At 47.7% G+C, this 22,359-nt stretch overlaps 1 protein-coding gene across 1 annotated transcript in view; it reads left to right on the top strand.

Annotated features, from left to right (window-relative positions):
- Positions 1–22,359, top strand: part of WIPF2 (WAS/WASL interacting protein family member 2) — a 78,005-nt gene that overhangs the window by 24,404 nt on the left and 31,242 nt on the right. Inside the window, exons 2-3 of the mRNA XM_082271511.1 lie at positions 11,654–11,687; positions 20,256–20,394. Coding sequence (XP_082127637.1) covers positions 20,332–20,394 — 63 coding nt within the window. The 5' untranslated portion in view covers positions 11,654–11,687; positions 20,256–20,331. The remainder of the gene's footprint in view (positions 1–11,653; positions 11,688–20,255; positions 20,395–22,359) is intronic.

Raw genomic sequence — 22,359 nt, forward strand, 5'->3', positions numbered from 1 at the left:
TCTTAAGATGTGTTTTGCACACACTTTTAGGCGTATCGAGCATTTATTTCATTGGCCAGAATATTTATTTTGGACAATGGAATGAATCAACATTCAAGCGCTAAACGCGCCTAACGTTTGTAAGCGTTTACAGGCAGTTAAATGTGTCAAGCATTTTTTCTGCTTAAACGCAACTCTCTGGAACACACAAGTGATTTTTTTTCTTTTTTTCCAGCCTAAAAACATCCCTCTTCTAATATTTATGACTGTAAATTCCTATCTGTGCATGGCCCCATAGGCTAAAATAGAGGTTAATTTAAAAGCTGAAAAAAGGTTAAAAAATCCAGGCAGATATAAAAGGCATATTTTAAAGGCTAAGTTCACCTTTCTGAACATATTATATCTGCATTTAGGGTCTAACGTGTTCAGCATCAGCCCCCCCGATCCCCCTGCCCACCCTGTGACTGCAGGTGGGTGATCCTCCCCCGCTGTCTTTATTTGAAAACCTTGTGGCCGTGCCAGGCTCCATTCACACTGTGGCATCATTCATTCAGTTTCCTGTGAATGAATAGACTACAAGTACCACCAGCCATTGCGGCTGACGGCTTGTAGTTCTCAAACTATGAGGGTGCTGGTCCAACTCTCGTAGTTTATTTTCCTGGTCCTAAATACTGCCTACCTATATCAGAGGTACAGGCAGACTGCTATCCTGAGAATCTGCAGGAGCCTGACATTGCACCCACCACCTGCTAATGGTGGATGCAATTCTATGCAGGATCCAAAGAAAAAAAATTAAAAAATCCACTTTTCTCTTACGTCCTCCAACAGTCGCCGCCTCTTCATATTCGTCACAATGGGGTAATTGACCTTTTCTCCGTAGGAGTAGCTAGGCAACAGAATATGTCAATATTAAAGCTTTTAACATATCCCACCCCCAGGGGGTGGTCCCCTCAGTCAATACCCTCCTCCTTCCTGTATCCATACCTCAGTTTCATTGTCTAGCTTGTCAGGAGTAGCTGGATGTCTCTATGCTGGGGCATTTTGTCTCAGCCTTTCTCTTCTTTTTTGATTTTATTTGAGTTTTTTTCTCTCTCTTTACTTAGCTGTTACTTTTGTCAGCATTAGTTAGGTCTTCTGATGAAGAGGATCATGCGGGCTGGGTCTCGGGCTGGCCCCCCTGGTCGCAGGTTGTGGGTCAGTGGCTTCCCAGCCTGCCATCGAGCGTTGAGTCAGGTATTTTTTCTGGCACAGTGAACGACCCATCCCTGTTCGCTGCAGGGATGCTATGGTGAGGTGGCTACCTCACTGGACGCCATGCGGTTTCGCACCGCAGTTCTCCTGCGTCCTGGCTGCGACTCTCCCTGTCCCATGTGCAGTGGCTTGATCGCTTGTGCGGGTTCCCCACGCCATTTAGGAGGTAAGTGTATCTGTGTGGGGACCTGTCTGTTTTGGGGGGTGTCAGTCTGGGACTGTGTAACCCTGCCTCTGTTCACACTAAAGGACTCCCTATCTGTCTTGGCTGCATTCTGTGGGCTGCAAGGAGGGCGGCTAAGCTGCACTGTTTGTCAGACTGTGTGCTGTTTTTTACTGTGTGACAGGCTGTGTGCTGCGGGGCATGATTGGATCGTGTTATGCACACTTGCGGCGACCGCTGCTGCGGTCCGCCATTGTTTTATTATACTGCACGTGTACTGTGGGTTTCACTGTGTGTGGGGAGCGGCGTTTTCGGCGCCAAGCGCCGCCATTTTGGCGGCGATCGCTCCGGCCTCATGCTAGCACTGCGGGCGGCCATTTTTCTGTAGCCTTCCATAGGCTTTAACAGAGCGCCCTGTGTTGCATCACTTCCTTTTCCCTGGGCGCACCGATCGAGGCAGCAGCAGCGGTGGTCTCTCCAGGTTTTATCCTCTCTATCCCTGTTATCCTTGCCTGAGTTTGTACTTTTCCCTGTGGGGGTCGGCTTTGTGCTGGTGTGTGAGTGCGGTGGGCTGCGCTCGCTGCGCTTTTAAAGGGGCAGTTACCCTTTATTCTTCTGCAAACTTTTGGGGGCATGGATTCTCAGGAAAGCAAATTTCCTCTCACTCTGGTGGGAGGCCAAGGGGCTGCTGTTTCCCCCCCAGGGGGTGATTTGGCTACTGTTGTGGCTAACCTTGCTGCTCAGGGGCAAATGCTTGTGGCTGCTCAATCCACAAAACGGCCCAGAGTTTCAATTTCCTCTGATTCAGAGGGCGAAGGTGATGGGGCTGCTGTGGCTGGGGTCTCCTTATCGGGGTCCCGTTCCTCCCTGGATCTTGTGGGGTCTGAGGTGGAGGCTAAGGTTGAAGGGGTTGATAATTCTCCCCCTGGCTCGTCTGAAGAGCTTGCACTCATGGATGACTTGGTTGCTTCTATCAAACAAACACTGCGTTTGCAGGATGAACCATGTCCTCCTGCTGTCCTGGCCTCTTATGGGACGCAGCGAAGACGCAAGAAATCGCAGGTTTTTCCTTGCACTGAAGATTTTCAGCGCGCTGTTAGTGAACAATAGCGCAATTTACGCAAGCCTTTTGCTGTACCAAGTAGGTTCAAGCTGCGTTATCCTTTCACACCCGCTACTGATGAACGTTGGTGTGTGCCGCCTTCGGTGGATCACGCGGTGGCAGTTTTGAATAAGTCCACTGCGATCCCTGCTGAGGATGCCACGGACAGGAGGCTGGAGTCTCTTGCCCGTCATACTTATTCGGTTACCGGTTCTATGCTAAAAGCTATTTTTGCTTCACTTATGGCAGCTCAGGCTGTCGCGAATTGGACGCAGGTGCTTCGGCGCGTCCTGGTGGCTGACTGCCCCACCGGCGACTCTGGATATGGTGGATCAAATCCATCAGGGTGTCATGTATTTGTGTGATGCGGACTTGGATATAGTACCGTTGGCTGCACGTGTACACAGTGTGGTGGTGTTGTCTCGCCGCCTGATTTGGCTGAAGTGTTGGTCTGTGGACCAATCTTCGCGCAAAACCTTAGCTAATCTACCCTATAATGGATCTCGCCTTTTTGGCGATTCCTTGGATACACTGATAAAGGGGATCACGGGTGGTAAGAGCATGCTCTTGCCCCAATTCCACAAGGCTAAGGCTGCTACTGGTAAGAAGCAGGCTTCTTTTCGGCCCTCTCAGGGGTCCTTTCGTGCCTTTCGGTCGCACTATAAGGGCAAGCCTTTCAAAGGTCAAGGCTCCCAAAAGAAGCCGTGGACAGGTAAGCAGAAGTCCGGCCAGTCCGGAGCCGCTGCCCATAACGATGTGGCCTGAAGGGGCGCCCCCCCACCCAGTTCTGGGGTGGGGGGACGCTTGCTCGGTTTTCTTCAACCCTGGCTGGCCCGTGTTCGGGACAGGTGGGTTAAGGAAATCGTTTGGTCTGGTTACAAGATCGAGTTTCTCTCTCGGCCGGAGAGCAGATTTTTTCCCTCAAATCTTCAACTGTCTCTGGAGCGTTTGCGGGATCTGCACCTGGCGGTGCGGGACCTGCGGGCTCAGGGAGTGGTGGTCCCGGTGCCTCATCGGGACAGATTTCGGGGGTTCTATTCCAATCTGTTCACTGTGCCCAGGAAGGAGGGCAAGGTGCGTCCAATTCTGGACTTAAAGGCTCTGAACCGCTTTGTGCGGGTTCGCAAGTTCCGCATGGAATCCCTGCGGTCGGTGGTGGCTGCCCTATTTCCAGGGGAATTCATGGCTTCCATCGACTTGAAGGATGCGTACCTTCACATCCCGATTTTCGAGGGTCACCAGAGGTACCTTCGATTCGCCATTGCGGAGGATCATTATCAGTTTGTGGCGTTACCCTTCGGTCTCGCTTCGGCTCCGCGGGTTTTCACCAAGGTGCTTGCACCGGTTCTGGCCTTGTTGAGAACCCAGGGCATCTCTGTCCTGGGGTATCTGGACGACATTCTAGTTCGGTCTGCGACCAGCCAGGGTCTGGTGAAGGACCTGTCCGTCACGATGCAGACTCTGCAGGAGTTTGGTTGGACAATAAATTTTCCAAAATCGACGCTGTGTCCGTCGGTTCGTCTTCCCTACCTGGGAATGATTCTGGACTCGGTCCAGGCGAAGGTCTTCCTACCGGACGACAAACTCAGGACTCTTCAGGAGGAGGTCAGGTCCCTCAGGGACGTTCCGTGCGCGTCCCTCTGAACGTGCATGCGATGTCTGGGATTGATGGTCTCGACCTTCGAGGCGATTCCCTTCGCCCAGTTTCACACGCGGGGTCTCCAAGCGGAGATCCTGTCCAGGTGGGACGGGCGCCCGCAATCTCTGGATCTCCAGATTTCGTTGAGTCATCGCACCAGAAGGGATCTTCTGTGGTGGCTCCAGTCCCCGGCGGTGTCGGGGGGCAAGTCTTTTTGTCCTCTTTCATGGACGGTGGTCACCACGGATGCCAGCCTGTCGGGCTGGGGTGGTGTTCTGGGCGTTCTGTCCGCCCAGGGAACTTGGTCGGAGGAGGAATCCTCCCTTCCGATCAACATTCTGGAATTGCGAGCGATAAATCTCTGCCTTCGACGTTGGACGGACAGGCTGCAGGGCCGTCCGGTTCGGGTGCAGACGGACAATGCCACGGCGGTGGCCTACATCCACCACCAAGGGGGCCCCAGGAGTGCCCGAGCGGCTCGGGAGGTGGCCGACATTCTGTCTTGGGCCGAGACACACGTCCCGGCGATATCGGCGGTTCACATTCCGGGGGTGGAGAACTGGCAGGCGGATTATCTGAGTCGCCAATCCCTGGTCCAGGGGGAATGGTCCCTCCACCCGGATGTTTTCCAGATGTTGTGCGCGAAGTGGGGTCTTCCGGAGGTAGACCTGTTCGCGTCTCGTCTGAACACCAAGGTGGAAAGGTTCGTGGCAAGGACGCGCGATCCTCGGGAAGACACGTTGGTAGCTCCGTGGCATCGGTATCGACTGATGTATGCGTTTCCACCGATTCAACTGCTGTCCAGGTTCCTTCGCAGGTTGACCTCGGAACCGCACACGGTGATTCTTGTGGCGTCGGACTGGCCTCGCCGGTCCTGCTACGCAGACCTCGTGAATCTGGCGGTCGACGCTCCATGGCGTCTGCCTCTGTGAGAAGATCTCCTGTCTCAAGGACCGATATTCCATCCTGCTTTACAGTCGCTGTCTTTGACGGCCTGGCTGTTGAAACCGAGGTCCTGAGGGATAGGGGTCTCTCCCCTGAGGTCATTCACACTTTGATCAACGCGAGGAAGTCTTCCTCTGGGAAGGTCTATTACCGTACTTGGAAGGCCTATTTTGCCTGGTGTGAGTCCAGGGGGTATTCCCCTCGCACATACTCGGTGTCTAGGGTGTTGTCCTTCCTTCATCGTGCTGGCTAAGATCAAGGGTCAGATTTCTGCGCTGGCCGTTCTTTTTCAACTTCCTGTGGCATCTAACCTCTTGGTTAGCACTTTTGTTCAGGGGGTGCGGCACTTGGTCCCTCCTAGGAGGGAACCTCTGCCTCCTTGGGACTTGAACCTTGTTCTGTCCGTGTTGCAACGTGCTCCTTTCGAACAGATCAGGAAGATCGCTTTGTCCATGTTGTCCAAGAAGGTCGCCTTTTTGGTGGCGATCACTTCGGCTCGCAGAGTGTCGGAGCTGGCAGCTTTGTCCTGCAGGTCTCCGTATCTGGTCATTCACTTGGATAAGGTGGTCTTGCGACCTAACCCTTTTCTTCCGAAGAGGATCTCGGAATTTCACCTCAATGAGGACATTGTCTTGCCTTTGCTCTGCGCGAAGCCTAACCATCCGAAGGAGGTGGATTTGCATTCCTTGGATGTTGTTCGGGCGCTTAGGGTTTACCTGAAAGCGACTGAATCTTTTCGCAAGTCGGATTCTTTGTTTGTCCTTCCTGAGGGACCTCGGAAGGGCATGGCGGCGTCGGCTTCTACCATCGCCAAATGGATCAGACAGACTGTTGAACAGGCCTATGCTTTGAAGGGGAAAGTTCCTCCTATGCCTGTGAAGGCGCACTCTACCAGATCTCTGAGTACGTCTTGGGCCTGTCATCATCGGGCTTCTGTGGCCCAGGTGTGTAAGGCGGCGACTTGGTCGACCGTTACACATTCACAAAATTCTACAAGGTGGATGTTCAGGCATCGGCAGATGCTTCCTTTGGCCGCAAGGTTCTTAGTGCGGCGGTTCCTTAGGGTCCTTTGTTTTGGACCCTTGGCTGTTGGGATATGTTTTTTATCCCTAGGTTATTTGTTTTTCCTGGGTTGTTGCTCCTGTTGAGCAAGTTTTTTTCATGCTTCCCAGCTGGTTTCCTTCCTTTGGTAAGGTTCCTTTCTCTGATGTGGAGACTGCGTTGCCTTGGGCGCGGCTGCGTTTCCCACCCCTCATGTTTGCACTGCTTTGGGACGTCCCCATTGTGACGAATATGAAGAGGCGGCGACTGTCGGAGGACTCATAGAAAGGAATTTTACAGGTAAGATTTTACAAAAATTCCGTTTTTTTTTTTTTTTTTTTAACTCACAAAAAATGTGCATCTATTATATTTTTAAAAAGGTGAACTTCTCCTTAATGCAGCTCTGTATTCATTAATGCATGTTCTGGGTGCACTCTTGTGACCCACAAGACAAGTATGGCCAAAAAGCTCACATTTAAGAATTGGTAAGCTGCAATACGGCATATTACGTTTTTGGGTTAATAGCGCTTTAAGACCCCGTTCACACTGGGGCGAGCCGACTTTGCCGGGCGACCTGTGAAGTCGCGGTGCGCAGCTCGCACCGCAACCTCGGAGCGGCCGGCACGGACTTCATATCATTGAAGTCAATGCAGGTCACTCCAGGTTGCCCCAAAGTAGTACAGGACCCTTTTTCTAAGTCGGAGCGACTTGTGTCGCTCCTATTAGAACGGGTCCACAGCTTCTCTATGGCAGGCGACCTACGGCGACCTGTCAGGCAACCAGGTCGCCCCAGTGTGAACTGGCTCTTAACTGTCCAGTCACAGGCTAGGGAGGGACAAGGCTTGTAAATGCCTGCTTAAAGTGTAATTTAGGGCAAAACCTTTTTTTTTTTTTTTTTTTGGATAGAGTGGGGAGGGATTCGAATTCTTGTCAGTTGTTGCTGTCTGGGCCTCCGTAAGGGAGATTTACCCTCTCTGTTGTCCTGTTTACCATTATTATCAAAAGTGAAAGTAAAAAACAATCCCAAATTTTGGGTTGTCCATAAAACAGTATTCTAGGGGGAAATTTTCCAATGGGGACACTAGTTCTGGTGACACCCTGAGATACCTTCACTTTGGAGTGGTTTCTATGGGACAGGAAGTAAAGGGAAATCTCACCAATGGGACACAGATGGTAAAAACCAACTGACAGGTGTTATAACGCTATTCAACTACTCTACTGCTACACTATCAAAAATGAAAAAAAAAAAAAAGATTGCCTTTAGTTACACTTTAACTGCAGCAGAGAAAAATCAGGCCTCTTGCCTTAAAGGAGAAGTCCACTTTTTAGAAAAAAAGATTAAATGCCTATATTTTTTTTTTTTTGCAGGTAAAAAAAAGTAGATTTTATTTATTGGAGCCTGTAAAGCATTGCACTAGCGATTAGCAGATCGCTGGTGCCATGCAGGTCTCCTGTGTATCTGCTTCCACGTACATCCCTACGGGCAAGCAGATACAATCTGATAAGAAGCATAAATTAATTACCACGACTCCCCACAGCGCCGTGGTAGTTCATTGAATACTACAAGCCGACAGCCACAAAGGCTGCTGGACCTTGTAGTTTTCAATGAACATAGCCCTGCCAATCAGTGACAGCTAATGGGGAGGGAGAAGAACCCCGCTGGCTGTCACAACGTGGATCAGGGAGGTGCGGGGGCCGGTCCAATCATAACATGGCATAACTTGAGTATAGGTGTAACATGTTACGAAAGGGGAACGTTTCTTTAAATTAGAACTTAAGTCAGAAAATTAAGTTCTGATCACTTCAGGCTGGCCCCTTTTGCAGGTGAAGCTATTGTGACATTGGGGTGATTTAAAGTGGGAAAAAGGTTCAGGTTTAAAAAAAAAAAAAAAAAAATGATACATAGATATATTAAACATGCTATACCTACCTGCTCTGTGCAATGGTTTAGCACAGAGCAGCCCCAATCCTCCTCTTCTTGGGTCCTCCGCCAGTGCTCCTGGCTCCTTCTGCTTGCTTAGTGCCCCCAGTAACAAGCCACTTACTATGGGGGGCACTGGTGCGTGTTTGCTGTCTAGCCCTGCCCTGCCCTATGCGTTCATAAGACACACAGTGCTATGGCTTGGCCCCACCCCCGCTCTCTCCTCAATGGCTCCCTGACTATGATTGACAGCAGTAGGAGCCAATGGCTCCCACTGCTGTCTTAGTCAATGAGGAGAGGGAGTTCCTGGACAACCGAAGCTCTTGTGCACATCGCTGGACTAAGAGGGGGCCAAGGTTAATATATTGGGGGGGGCTTTGGGGGGAGCAGCACACAGGTTTTTTACCTTCCTTCATAAAATTCAGCCTTTACAACAACCACTTCAAACTCAAGTGGTAGGTGCGTTTTACAATCGGTTGCGCCAGTCCAAAACCGTATTTTAGGTCATGGCAGCCCACTTCTATTAAGTAAACGGAAAGTTTACGTGCAGAGGTTTCTTCCACACAAAATCCAAACCATAAAAATGCGGAGCCATCGGTCTCCCTTGTTGGGCAGCACTACTGCTCCTCTTACCAGTCTCTGACTGTGTTGTCCAGCTCTCCTGGATCACTTTGGCTCTCTTAGAACTTGGTTGCAGCGCCCTGCTGCACAAGCCCGCCCCTGGCCTATAGATTGGGGTTCTCCTGACACCCCAATAGGAGACATCCTGACTTCAGGAACGAGACCTCCTGGCTGCTAGCTGGGGCTCCTCTGACCCCTCGGTGAGACCCTCTGACTCTTGGCTTCTAGCTTGGTGCTCCTCTGACCCCTTGGTGAAACCCTCTGTCTCTTGGCTTCTGGCTTGGTGCTCCTCTGACCCCTTGGTGAAACCCTCTGTCTCCTGGCTTCTGTTCTGGCTAAGGGCTCCTCTGACCCCTCAGTGAGACCCCTCTCTCTCTTGGCCTCTGGCTCGGGCACCTCTGATCCCTCGGTGAGACCTTCTGTCTCTTGGCTGGGGCACCTCTGGCCCCTTGGTGAGACCCTCTGTCACCTACTCTGGGATCAGTCTCCAGCTGGGAACTCTAAGCTATCCTCAGACCTGAGTATATAATGACCCTTCACACCTGTGTACTCGGACAGGTTGCAGGCATCTGGTAAAACCTGGACACAGGATTAAAAGTTCCCATCCAGTACTACAGAGCCTGGAAAAAGCCAAACTCAGTTTTCCCTGCTCAGAAACAATAGTGTGTAACTTTGCATCAACCCTAAATGTGGATCCTGTGTCACATTTTTATATATTCATAGTGACAGGGCCTCTCATTGTCAGATTATGTAAAACATTAAAAAATAAGTGTCTATGCTGTTTAAAGTCCAGTAATACACTCTCGCTCTGCATGTGCTCAGTTGCTCTACATTTTTGGCCTTGTGCTGAAAATCGGAGCCACCAGATGCCGATCTGCTGATAGCCTAAAGACTAAAGCCTCATACACAAGATCAGATTATGGAACTCGTCCATTTTTTGTTGCATGCTAGTCTCATATCGAAAGTAGAGGTTACTTTTCATACGAAAATTCTTGTACGAGAATACCATAATACAACTTCAGAAGTGATGTAATGTGTTGAATTGTTTTGTATGTGTTCTTTTGTGTCTGAGCATGCGTAGTCTTGCTCTTATGACTTTTTCAGACGAAAACTGTACTAATTAAATGAAAATCGGACGTTGTGTTCACGTACGATAAAAAATATTATAGCCTGCACATTCAGTTTTTGTCATCAGAAAATTCGTGATGGACTGTCGAAAGCACTATACTAACGATCTGAAAATCAGCAGAACGTTCGTCGGACTAAATTTTACTTATGTTTACAGGCCTTTATTGCTGCTCAGAGGCTCTGGGCTTCAGAAAAATGGCAGCCTCCAGAAAGAAGAAACGGGAGCAATGCTGCAGGGGATTTACTGCACACAATCATTTTGTTAGCATAATTATTAATGATGAAAGTATGTTCTTTGCTAAAGAGCATTATTTTTTATCAAGTTGCTATGGGTAAATTTCCACTTTATCAGACAAAGCTGTGCTGTTTAGCAGAACTGTATGAATAAACCTATATCCTTTAGCAGGTAAAAGGGCTCCTTTAACCACTTCCCGACCACCCGCCGCATATTTACTGCGGCAGTGTGGCTCTCCTGCGCAAACCGACATAGGGGTATGTCGGTCGTGCGCGGGAAACTAGGGGGGCGAGCGTGCGCCCACACTCGGCAGCGGGGAAGCCGAAGCTTGTGTCAGGTGGCTCCGATTGCCGCCTGACACCCGCAATCGCTCCCTGCTGAGAGAGAAGAGCAGTCGGCTGTTGTAAACCGTTCTTCTCCCTGCAATGACCATAGAGCCCATGTGATCCTTCTATATAGGATCACAAGTCTCTCTGGTCATTTTAGAAGCCACTCTCCTAGGCTTACATTTAACCCCTTGATCACCCAAAAGGTTAACCCCTTCCCTGTCAGTGTCATTATTACAGTAACAGTGCATATTTTTAGCACTGATTACTGTAGTAATGTCACTGGTACCCCCAAAAGTGTCAAAAATGTCAGTTAGGGGTCCGATCTGATTGCCGCAATGTCGCAGTCCCGCAAAAAAAACGCAGATCGCCGCCATTACTAGTAAAAAAAAAAAAAAAAAAAACAAAAGAAAAAAAAAAACAATAAAAAATGACATAAATCTTTCCTGTAGTTAGTAGACGCTTTTGCGCAAACCAATCAAAATATGCTTATTGCGTTATTTTTGGTAAAAAAAAAAAAAAAAAAATGTAGCAGAAAACAAATTGGCCTAAAATGTAAAATTTTTGATTTTTTTTTTTTTTTTTTTTTTACTTTTTTTTTATTTATTTTGAAAAATGTCATATAGCAGAATGTGAAAAATACCACCAAAAGAAAGCTCTATTTGTGGGAAAAAAGGACATCAATTGTATTTGGGTACAGCATCGCACGACCGCGCAATTTTCCGTTAAAAGAACGCAGTGCCGAATCGCAAAATAGGGCCTGGTCATTAAGGGGGCAAATCCTTCTGGTCTTAAAGTGGTTAAATGTATTTTATCTGGGTATTTAGATTTTTGCAGGAAACAAAAATCTGATTCTTTTTCATAAATACTAATCATTAATATAAAATGCTTATAGTACTCCTGGTAGCCAGGGACCATGTTACCTAGGCTTTAGTTCACACAAGAGGGGCTCATAAGCAGCTTATTTTATTAATAGCCCACTTTTTTGCTAAAAATAACTGATTTGGTAATAATGGCATTTGCTTTACTGATAAATATGATGTGTGATATTAAACAGGCCCAATTTAATCTTTGTGCATTGGGAACATTGACAACATACCATAGAATGGCAGTACTAGGAAAACATTACTAGTTTATTTTAACATATAGATTAGTGATTTATTTTTGATTCAGCCCCAACTGCTTGTGATGTTGTAAACAAATGCACCTATTCAATGCTCTGCTGAACTGTATATGAGTCGCTGCCTTTATTTCAATCTGTCACTGTCTCTTCTGGTTCTTACATTTGTTCTCTGCTTTCAGGCCATGATCCAGATCTTGCGGCTGTGTATTTAAGGTGAGGCTTCTATTCCTGCCCATTTTTATAGTTTATCACTTTATTTGCTCATAACCCTTCCACTTGTTTATATTCTTTACTGAAAGTCATTGTAAAACATTTGACCTATACTGATCTGATTTGACAAACGTTGTTCTGTGCTTTATTTTAAGAAAAAGAAAAAAATGTAGTAAAAATTCAGTCCTGATTCATATATTTTTTGTGCCTTACCATATGCATTGCAACAAAGTTGGCCACACAAATACTTGTGTTGCATCGATACCAGTATCAGTGCTAATACTAAGCATTTGCACAAGTATTAGTACTGAAAGTTGTACTAAAACTAGCTCAGTTTTTTAAGCTGCTTTGGGGTGTCGTTTATTAAACATGGACACCCGTAGCAGATCGATTGAATGTTGTGCGGTTTCAGTGCGGTGTGTGAAAAGTACAGGATTCACTGCGTTACCCTCATTGCAAATATGTGAACCAAGGCAGGACTTTTTTTTTTTTTTTTCTCAAATCGCACTGCGGCCGGCCTGCACGTATGTGAACAGGCTGTAAAAACTCACGTGGAAACTGATGTCTCTGCAAGTAACATCTGTGCAGTTTTTCCATCAGTTTTCAAACATGTATGATATGAATGAGCCCTAAAAAAAAAAATAATGCACATTACACTAGATAGGTCCTCTTTATGGAGCGATCTCGAGTCAAAAAGACCCCAAATCTCTTCTTTATCTTTAAAAGCAAAAGATCTTTCGTCCCGCCTGGACCGAAAGTGACATCACTCCAAGGCCATAGAGTGGATCAAAGAGTGTTAACTCTTTTAACCCCTATGGGAGCAGCCAGCTGCACCATTTGATTGTTTCTAGGGGCTTACAGAAATGGTAAGCCCCTAGAAACACTGGAGAGCAGCGGGAGGCGATGTCCCCTCCCGCTGCTTCGGAAACCGTTCCAGCTGCGCAGAACGGATCCATGAGAAAGCCGGCCGCCTACAGAAAAAAATGGTACCGGGGGTTAATGCTGATATCTTGGTGTTGACAGGGCCTCCTGCCTGCTGATCGAGGCAGTTGAGCAGGAACTAGACACAATTTGCAACGTTTATGGCCAGCCGATTGCGTTTTTTTTTTTTTTTTTTTCCAGCACACAGATTGATCATATCTGTAGGTTGTGTTGCGTTGGGGACATGGTTGAGTGTGTTGGGATTGCCTTTCAAAACGAATGGCACTAAATCTGAGTTTCTGTGATTTCAACACAAACATGTACAGTGCTGTAAAAAAGGATTTGCCTCCTTCCTGATTTGTTAATTTCTTTGCATATTTGTCACACTTAAATGATTCAGATCATCAAACTAATTTGAATTTCTCTTTCGTTCATTGGCAAACACAGCCCCTGATATTCATAACCATTGGGTTATACTGTCCCCTACAGGAGTAGGACACTAGGCAAAAATAATTCTGGCTACACCCATGGGCAGTCCGAGGGGGCTATACTCCCTCTCTCTGCTATAGCCACTCAGTTTTTTTTTTTTCTGCCTAATCAGGAGTAAGGACCTAGTTCCTTGCTGGGATCTTTGGTCCTGGCAATTTTTTCTTTAGGTAGAAAATTGTTTTCTCCCTGATTTTTTCCTGTGAGATCTACTGAGAATGAATTGCGGGACTTGGCGACAGGCTGAATAATCTAGATCCAGTGGTCACCCCAGTCTGGCCAGCTTGGCCATGACATAGCCCCACTGGATGGGGGCTGGCCTGCGATTTAAATGCCTCGTGGGGTTGCATACAACCGGGTCTTGGCGCGAGTCGCAGCGTTCCTCCTTTTTGATAGGGAGGGGTTCTGTCTGGAGCTCTGCCCGCCTGGTTCCTGGTATGGCGAGTAGCTGTCCCTCTCCCCCCCCCCCCTCCTTGAGATGGTTCGACCTCCGGGTTCCCCTCCTTCCCACAGGCAACCCCCCTTGCCGAGTCCCTCACCCCTACCCCCCCCTTCCCCTCCACATAAGCTGGGGCTGTTTGGGTGTTCTGGCAACTGTTCCTGGGGAAGGGGCAGGGCGCTTGCTAGCGAGGGGGCCAGGGGGGTGCACCACTGGCGATCAAAGGATCGACTGTGGGGGCTCCTGCCAGGGCCCCCCATCCTGCCTGGAAATGTCATTGAAGCCTGGTCTCCCTCCTAGGTCCCTATATGCCTCATGGTGCTGCCATTCTGTTGTAGCCTGTGTATTTCTATATATGGCAGCCATGTTTGCGTAGTCCGGCAGCCATTTTGCTGTGGTTTGCCATTAAAAATAGCAGCAGCCATGACGGTGGGGCCCTGTGGGTGGCAGTTTTGGCGGTGGGAGTCCCTCCTCATCCCCTGGTGCGGACTCCTGGATCATTTTACTTCCTCCAGATCGCCGCACGTGAAGTGCAGATTATCCTGGTGGGTTCTGCAGGTGCTCTGATGATAGTGAGTCTGGGGGGTTCCTCTCCCTCTCTGCTGAGGATCGCTTTGTGCCTGGCAACTGGGTGGTGCTGCCAGTGTGGTGGGGGTTGTCCCTTAGCAGTGTTTTACACCTTTTGTGGGGCCCCCCTGCTGAATCATGGAGTCTTTGGCGCAAATTTCCCCACCTGATACCCTCTCTGAGGCTGCAGGTCCCTCTGGGTCCCAACCATTCATCCATGCACTGACGGCAGTCCTGGAGTCTCTTGTGTATCTGGAGGTGGCTTTCGGGCGACTGGCTAGCAAAAAGCGCCCCCAGTCTTCCCCTGCTTCATCGGTCTCCTCAGATCCTGAATCTGGACAGACGTGGGTCACCCTGCTGGGTCTGCAACCACACTCCTGGAATCCTCTGATAGGATGATTCCTCCACGTCTGCGACCACGCACAAAAAGGCACTGGTGGATGCACTGATTGTATCTGTGCGTGAGACCGTAAAGATGGAGGACGCAGCTGAAGCTGCAACGGAGGCGCAGGTACCCTATGGCACTCACAAGCCATCCAGAGCAGCAAAGGTGTTTCCTTTTTCTGCCTATTTTGACAGAATTGTCGCTGAAGAATGGGGACGACCAAAGCGTCCCTGTGGGGTTTCTAAGCGCTTTACTAGGCGTTACCCCCTTTGAGTAGTCCCTTCTTAAGAAATGGACTGTGCCACTGGTGGTGGACCCTCCAGTTTCCAGATTAAACAAGGCAACCATGATTCCGGTTGAAGAGTCCCCGGCCTTTAAGGATACGGCTGACCGGAAGGCGGAGGATGTGGCCTGCAATATGTACATTCTGGCTGGTTCGGCAATGAGGCCGGTATTCAATGTTGCTCTAGTGTCCCAAACTCTGACCGTGTGGGCTAAGCTCTTACACCGTGACCTGGAGGGGGCACAGCTCCCCCCTGCCTTTGCCGAGCTGGCGGACCAGCTGGTTCAGAGGCTGCAGTTTATCTGTGATGCATCTTTGGATGCAGCTCCCCTGATTGCTCGCCTCTGTTTTGGCAGTGGTCATTCGGCGTGTCTTTTGGCTCAAGTGCTGATCTGTGGATCAGACTTCAAAAAAGGCCTTGACTGATCTTCCTTTCCAAGGAGATCGCCAGTTTGGAGCTACCGTGGATGGCATCATTAAAGGTCTCACGGGGAAAGAGTACTTTTCTGCAGGCTACTAAGGTAAAGGAACCTTGTTGCAGACGTGGGCCTTCCTTCTCAGCTCAGAAGACATTTTTTCGTCCCTCGGGGTAGACTGACAAGGGCTCGAAGCCTTTCAGGGCTTCTTCAGGAAATTCCAAAGGAACCTGGTCTGGCAAGCCAAGATTGGGCTTCTCCAGACCAATGGACAAGACTCCTTCAACATGAAGGTGCGCCCTCGCCCGTATCGGGGATGGGGGGATGTCTTCGCTGTTCTCCAGATCCGTGGACTTCCCTGGTGCAAGACAAGTTGGGTCCATGAAGTAATTTGGTCCGGCTACAAGATCAAGTTTCGCTCTTGTCCCCTGGCAAGGTTTTTTCCTTCCAACTTGCGCCTGTCCCTAGACCGCTTACAGGGTCTGTTTGGGGCAGTATAAGACCTGTTCCTTCAAGGGGAGTTCCGACTTCAGAACGTTTTCAGAGTTTTTACTCAAACCTGTTCACAGTCCCCAGGAAGGAAGGAAGGCAAAGTGTGTCCAATTCTGGACCTCAAGGCGCTCAACTGCTTTGTGCGGTTACAGAAGTTCAGAATGGAATCCATTTGACCGGTGGAGACATCCCTGTGTCGGATTTTATCGCCTCTGTATGTGCCAGTCACTAGCGTTTTCTCCGCTTTGCTGTGGGGGAGGAGCATTATAAGTTTGTGGCATTAACCCTTTGGTCTCTCCTCTTCTTTGCCCAAAAGACTGTGTATTCTTTTTTGTTCCGCAGTAGCCTTCGCCTTGGAACTGTCCCATGGAAGCTATTTTTTCCCAGTCTATTTCTTATTGTTGAATCTTCAACACTGACCCTAACTGAGGCAACCTGCAGTTCTTTAGATGGTGTTCTGGGTTCCATTAGGACCTCCTGGATGAGTTGTTGTGCTCTTGGAGTAATTTTAGTAAGCCAGCCACTTCTAGGAAGGTCCACCACTGTTCCAAGTTTTCTCCATTTGTTAAAAATGTCTTTCACCGTGGTTCGCTGGCGTCCCAAAGCCTTAGAAATGGCTTTGTAACCCTTTTCAGCCTGATACATGCCAATTGCTTTTCTTCTCTCCTGCTCTTGATTTCAACAGCGTTGGCAGTTAAAGTGGAACTTCCGCTTTAAATAGTCATAACCCCCTGACATGTTTGGCATGTCATTTTTTTTGGGGGGGGGGGGGGGATGGAGCAGGTACCTAGTTTTGACAGGTACCCGCTCCCACTTCGCTCGGAGCGCCGCGGCGCCCTGAGCGGAACTTCTCCTCTCTCCCTCCCTCCCTGCAATCTTCTGGGACATGTCAGAGGTCCCAGAAGATTGCCAGCCAATCATGACACATAGTGCAACTCGCGCATGCGCAGTGCGTACCCGGCTGTGAAGCCGGAAACTGTCACAGCTGGGTGCCCACATCAGTGATGCCGGCGCCGCAGAGCAGAGAGGGAGAAGACGGCGCATCGCTGGACCGTGGGACAGGTGAGTGTGCGGTTAGGCTGGAACTCCGCTTTAAGTTTCAGTTCACACTGGGGTGACTTGTCAGGCAACTTAAAAAAAGGTTCCTGCACTACTTGGGGGTGGGGGGACTTCAGAGCAGTTTGCATTGACTTCTATTACAGAAGTCGTTGGCAAGCTGCGCTAAAGTCAAGCTGTGCGAGGCTGCTTCAAAGTAGGGATGTAACGATCCGACTTTTTTGGACCCGATACCGATATCTGGCGTTGCGAAATCGCCAATACCGGAACCGATCCGGAGCTACACACAAAGCAAGCGGCTGCAGTACAGAGCAAAGCTGCTGCTTCATGTGTACGGCTCCTCCATTCACAGGCGGAGTGCATCTGATATCACTCCGCCTGTGAGCCAGACCTATACAGGAAGTAGCGGCTCCCATCCCATACTACTACTGCACCTAGTAAGGGATGGCTGAGCCGTTACCAAGCAAAAACCGGATCGGCCAGTGGATCGGTCAATGTTACCGATCCAGCTATAATAGCCATATCGGCGCCGATATCCGAATATCGGATCGGTGCATCCCTAGTTCAAAGTCGGACGACTTTAAAGCTGTCCCAGTGTAAACCAAGTCTAATCGGGCAAGTGAAATTTTAACTCTGCTTTCCTAAAAATTTGGTTAATCACAGTTCATTCATTCATAATTTAGCAAGGGTGGGCAAATACTTTCACATGGGGGTCAGGCTGAACAGCTTTTTTCCCTTAATTGAAATCATTTAAAAACTGCATTTTGTATTTACTTTGGTTATCTCTGTGCAACATTAAAATTGGTTTGATCTGAATTATTTAATTGTGACAAATATGCAAAAAAATAATCGGGAAGGTGCAAATTAATTTTTTTACAGCACTGTAAATCAGGCATTGCCATTCAGAATAGGCAATGTTCCCAAGTGTGTTACATTTGTAACCTGCTAGTTTGTTTCTTTGACACTACACTAAGATTATTATCGACTTTGATGGACCTTTTTTCGACTTTTTTATATGGTAATTTAGAGGAGTACAGTAGTGTCACTCTTGTGTCATTTATCTATTTTATTTACAACTTCTGGCAAACCTTATATTTTCTGCTCTAGAATCTCTATGCACGGCTTAGTTTTGCCTACGACAGTTCTGCTGCCCGATAGTTTAGATATCAGACATGTTCTGGAGCACAATTTTTATTTTTCCATTCTCTTTGGCACCGAACACCCATCCCGCAAAGTAGTATATTGCATCTGTACTGGTATGTTGCAGTGAATAGTTTTCAGTAATTCTCATACACTCACTTGCCACTTTTATTAGGTACACCTTGCTAAGTACTGGATTGTACCCCCTTTTGCTTTCAGAACTGCCTTAATTCTTCATGGCATAGGTTCCACAAGGTGTTGGATATTTTGGTCCATAGTGACATGATAGCATCACGCCGTAGCTGCAGATTAGTCAGCTGCACATCCATGATGCAAATCTCCCGTTCCACCATATCCCAAAGGTGCTCTATTGGATTGAGATTTGGTGACTGTTGAGGCCATTGGAGTACAGTGAACTCATTGTGTTCAAGAAACCAGTGGTGAGATGATTTGAGCTTTGTGACATGGTGCATTATCCTGCTGGATGGAGCCATCAGAAGATGGGGACACTGTAGTCCTAAAGGGGGTTGGACATGGTCACCAACAATACCGGGTAGGCCGTGGAGTTTAAACTAGTGATTGACCGATATCGGTTTTTCGTTGCCGATACCGATATTTTGCCCATTGCATATCAATATCGGCCGATATTGGCGATTATTTTCGTACATATAAAAAACTTTTTTTTTTAAATTTTTATCACTTGATAGGTACTCCTGTGGAGGGATCTGGGGGTCTAAAAGACCCCAAACCCCTCCTCTGAACATAAAAGAATTCAAAACACCAAGTTTGGCGGTTTTGAATGCTGTCATTTTTTTTAACCTGGCGCCAGTACCCGGAAGTGATGTCATGACATCACTTCCGGGTTTTTACATGGAGACCCGATCAGAGCCAAATCTGGCTTTGATCGGGTCTTCAGCAGCCGTGCAGGCTGGTTGCCTGGGTCTCCTGGTGGGATGGGAGACCCGGTAAGCCGCGGAAGGGGGGGGGTGGAAACCTCTCCTCCTGCTCCTTGTAATGACAGCCGAGCAGCTTCTCAGCCGCATCAGTTGTCATTACAAGATAGCCGACCTTCGGCTATGGACGCCAGTACCAGGGGGATGCCTCTAGCTTCAGGCACCACTCCGGTACAAGCACTTTCCCGAAATATCGGTAGCCTCAGGGGCCGATTCCAAATTATTGGCTTGGCCGATGTACTGGAAACCCAAAACTCATGGGTTTCCATAAATAAAATGGCTGCTAATCGGTCAATCACTAGTTTAAACAATGCTCAATTACTTCTAAGGGGCCCAAAGTGTGCCAAGAAAATATCCGAAAACCATTACACCACCAGCCCGAACCATTGATACAAGGCAGGATGGATCCATGCTTTCATGTTGCTTACGCCAAATTCTCAGCCTGCCATCTGAATGTCTCAGCTGCAATCAAGACTCATCAGACCAGGCAACTTTTTTCCATTCTTCTGTTGTCCAATTTTGGTGAGCCTGTGCGAATTGTAGCCTCAGTTTCCTATTCTTATTTGACAGGAGTGGCACTCGGTGTGGTCTTCTGCTGCTGTAGCCCATCTGCTTCAGGGTTTGATGTGTTGTGCGTTCAGCAGATATGGTATTCTGCATATCTTGGCTGTAACAAGCGATTTATTTGAGTTACTGTTGCCTTTCTATCATCTACCAATTCTCCTCTGACATCCACAAGGCATTTTTGTCCACACAACTGCCGCTCACTGGATATTTTCTCTTTCAGATCATTCTCTGTAAACCCGAGAGATGGTTGTGCTGTAGCGGTTCTGCAGCAGTTTTTGAAATGCTCAGACCAACCTGTCTGGCACCAACAACCATGCCACGTTCCGTCATGTAAATCCCCTTTCTTCCCCATTCTGATGTTTGGTTTGAACTTCAGCAAATCCTCTTCACCACGTCTAGATGCCTAAATGCATTGAGTTGTTGCCATGTGATTGGCTGATTATCAATTTGGGTTACCTAGCAATTGAACAGGTGTAACTAATAAAGTGGCCGGTGAGTGTATAGGATTATGTACAGAGTTTGCATGTTCTCCCTGTGCCTGCGTGGGTTTTCTCTGGCTACTCCGGTTTCCTCCCACACTCCAAAGACATGCTGGTATGTTAATTGTCTCCTTTCTAAATTGGCCCCAGTATGCGTATGTATGAAAACGGAGTTGGGGACCTTAGATTGTAAGCTCCCTGAGGGTTAGGAACTGATGTAAATGTACAATATATATGTAACAGCTCTGTGTACATCGATGGTGCTATATAAGTACCAGTAATAAATATTAATATAGTAATAATAGTAACAGTATAGTAATATTTTGTTGCTGCTTAGTTTGTGATGCTGAGAGTGATAATACTTTTCTTTTGTTTTTCTCATTACAGCAATTAAGTGGTTCCCACCCCTTTTGTAGGGGCTGGTTCTGGGAGCTTGGAGGGAGTAGCGTTTACCAGCAGAAAAATGCCCATCCCTCCTCCTCCGCCACCTCCTCCGGGGCCTCCCCCTCCCCCAACTTTTGCACAGGTAAGGTTATATTACAGGGAATCTATACTCTGTTTCCAGTTTGTTTTTCCCAATATGTATGCAAATATGTCCAGTTTAATGTAGACGGTCTTCAAGCTTGACTCCATTTAAAATATTTGCATTTCACTTTAAATGATCAGGGGAGGGTTAAAGCCCCTGCCAAGCTATCTGTGTCCCCACTGGGGAGGATTTCGTCACTTCCTGTCAGGAAATGGGAGATTCTAGCTGCATTGTATTGTACCCTGACTGCAGGAGCTTTCTTATACTGATATATTTGCTCTCTTCGTGATGTGGTAATCTGAGGATGAATTACTGGTATAGTTATTCAGTTCACATTATGTACAGAAAGTGAGGCATGATTTGTCAGGGGGTGTTGCCTTCTGCAGATAAGTGCTTGGCTCTCCTCCAGTGTTAGTCCATTTCTGTGTTTCCACACCTTGCTTCCTGACTGATCATGATATCACATGCATGAGTTCATGAACCAGTATAAATCAAGTATAGATCTAATCTAGTTTTTAAGTGGTTGTCATGCTGGAACTAGTAGTTCTCAGGATTAGTTTGTTAAACTTGAATTATCTCACAGTAAATAGTAGAAAAATAGATAGAAAAAAGAGCTAAGTGTCATGAATGCTTAGAGCAAGCAGTCCTATTCCAGCATCCAGTTTAAACCTGTGCTGGGATCATTAAAGTGGTTGTAAACCCTTAGGGCTCTTTCACACACTGAGTCTGTTGGACGGACTCAGTTTTTCTCAGCGGGGGATCGATCCGCCAATACCCTGCTGAGCAGGAGGATGACAGCTCTGTCTCCGCGCTGTGTGCGGAGACACAGCTGTCAGTTCCCTATGCATCTCTATGGGGGAAATCGGATGGGAACTGACCGTCGGGCCGTTCTCATCCGATCCGCTGGACGGATGGAAAATAGGGTTTCCATCCATCCAGATTTGACGGATCGGATGTCAGTGGACATGTCTCCGCTGACATCCGATGCCCCATAGGGATGCATGGGGGGACCGTTCTGATCCGCAAAAAAACGGACAGGCGGGTCTGAACGGTCCGACTGTGTGAAAGGGGCCTTAAATGTACCCGGTGAAGTGACTGGCCTCAGGTGATACACAGAGATGAAACAAAGCCTCCTGCATAAGTTGTACCTGTTTACCTGCAGTCCTCTCTACATCAGTTCAAAATCCAAAATGTATAAAGCTTTTTTGAGCTGTCAGAACAAAAGTTGGTGGGGAGCTAAAATTGCAAACTGGAGAGCTCTGAGAGCTGATTGGGGGAAAGGGACACGCCTCCCTTCACACGGCACACAGGAACAGAGCTGAGGCTGTCAATCACAGGCTATGATGGAGCTCCCTCCCTTCACCTTTTCTCTTGGTTTTTTTCAGAAGTGTCAGAATACAGATAGCAGAGGAACAAAGCAGCAGACAGAAATGGCACTTGGTGCTCTCAGTTGAGACAAGTACACACTTTAGAGACAGGCTTTGTTCATATTTTATGTATGAGATTTACAACCACTTCAATGCTGGCCATACACATACAGAATTTTGACCGTTAGCAGAATGAACAATCATTTTTCGGCCACTAACTGACAGAATAAACGAATTTACATGATCGTTTCCATGATTGTTTTTTGGCAATAAAAAGCTATATAAATTATACAAGACAGAATATTCTTTTTGTTTCCATTATATAATATACATTTACACTTTATTAGAAGCTGTAAAGGTTTTCGTTTCTGGTCCATCGACATCAGCCAGGCCCACGTTTGAAATTGTTGCTGAAGTTGGGTCCACTAACGGCACGAATGTCGAATGATCTTTTCAAAATTGACCAGTTTCGGCAGAAATTCTGTACATATATGGCCAGCATAAGTCTGGCTGGTTGTACTGGACAGTAAACACATTTCCAGTATTCATAAAACAGCTGAGTGTTGTTTGTTTCTTTTTTTTTTGTTTTTTTTTTTCA

This window comes from Pelophylax lessonae (genome assembly GCF_965119305.1).
Source record: "Pelophylax lessonae genome assembly, chromosome: 11".
Classification (NCBI taxonomy): Eukaryota; Metazoa; Chordata; class Amphibia; order Anura; family Ranidae; genus Pelophylax; species Pelophylax lessonae.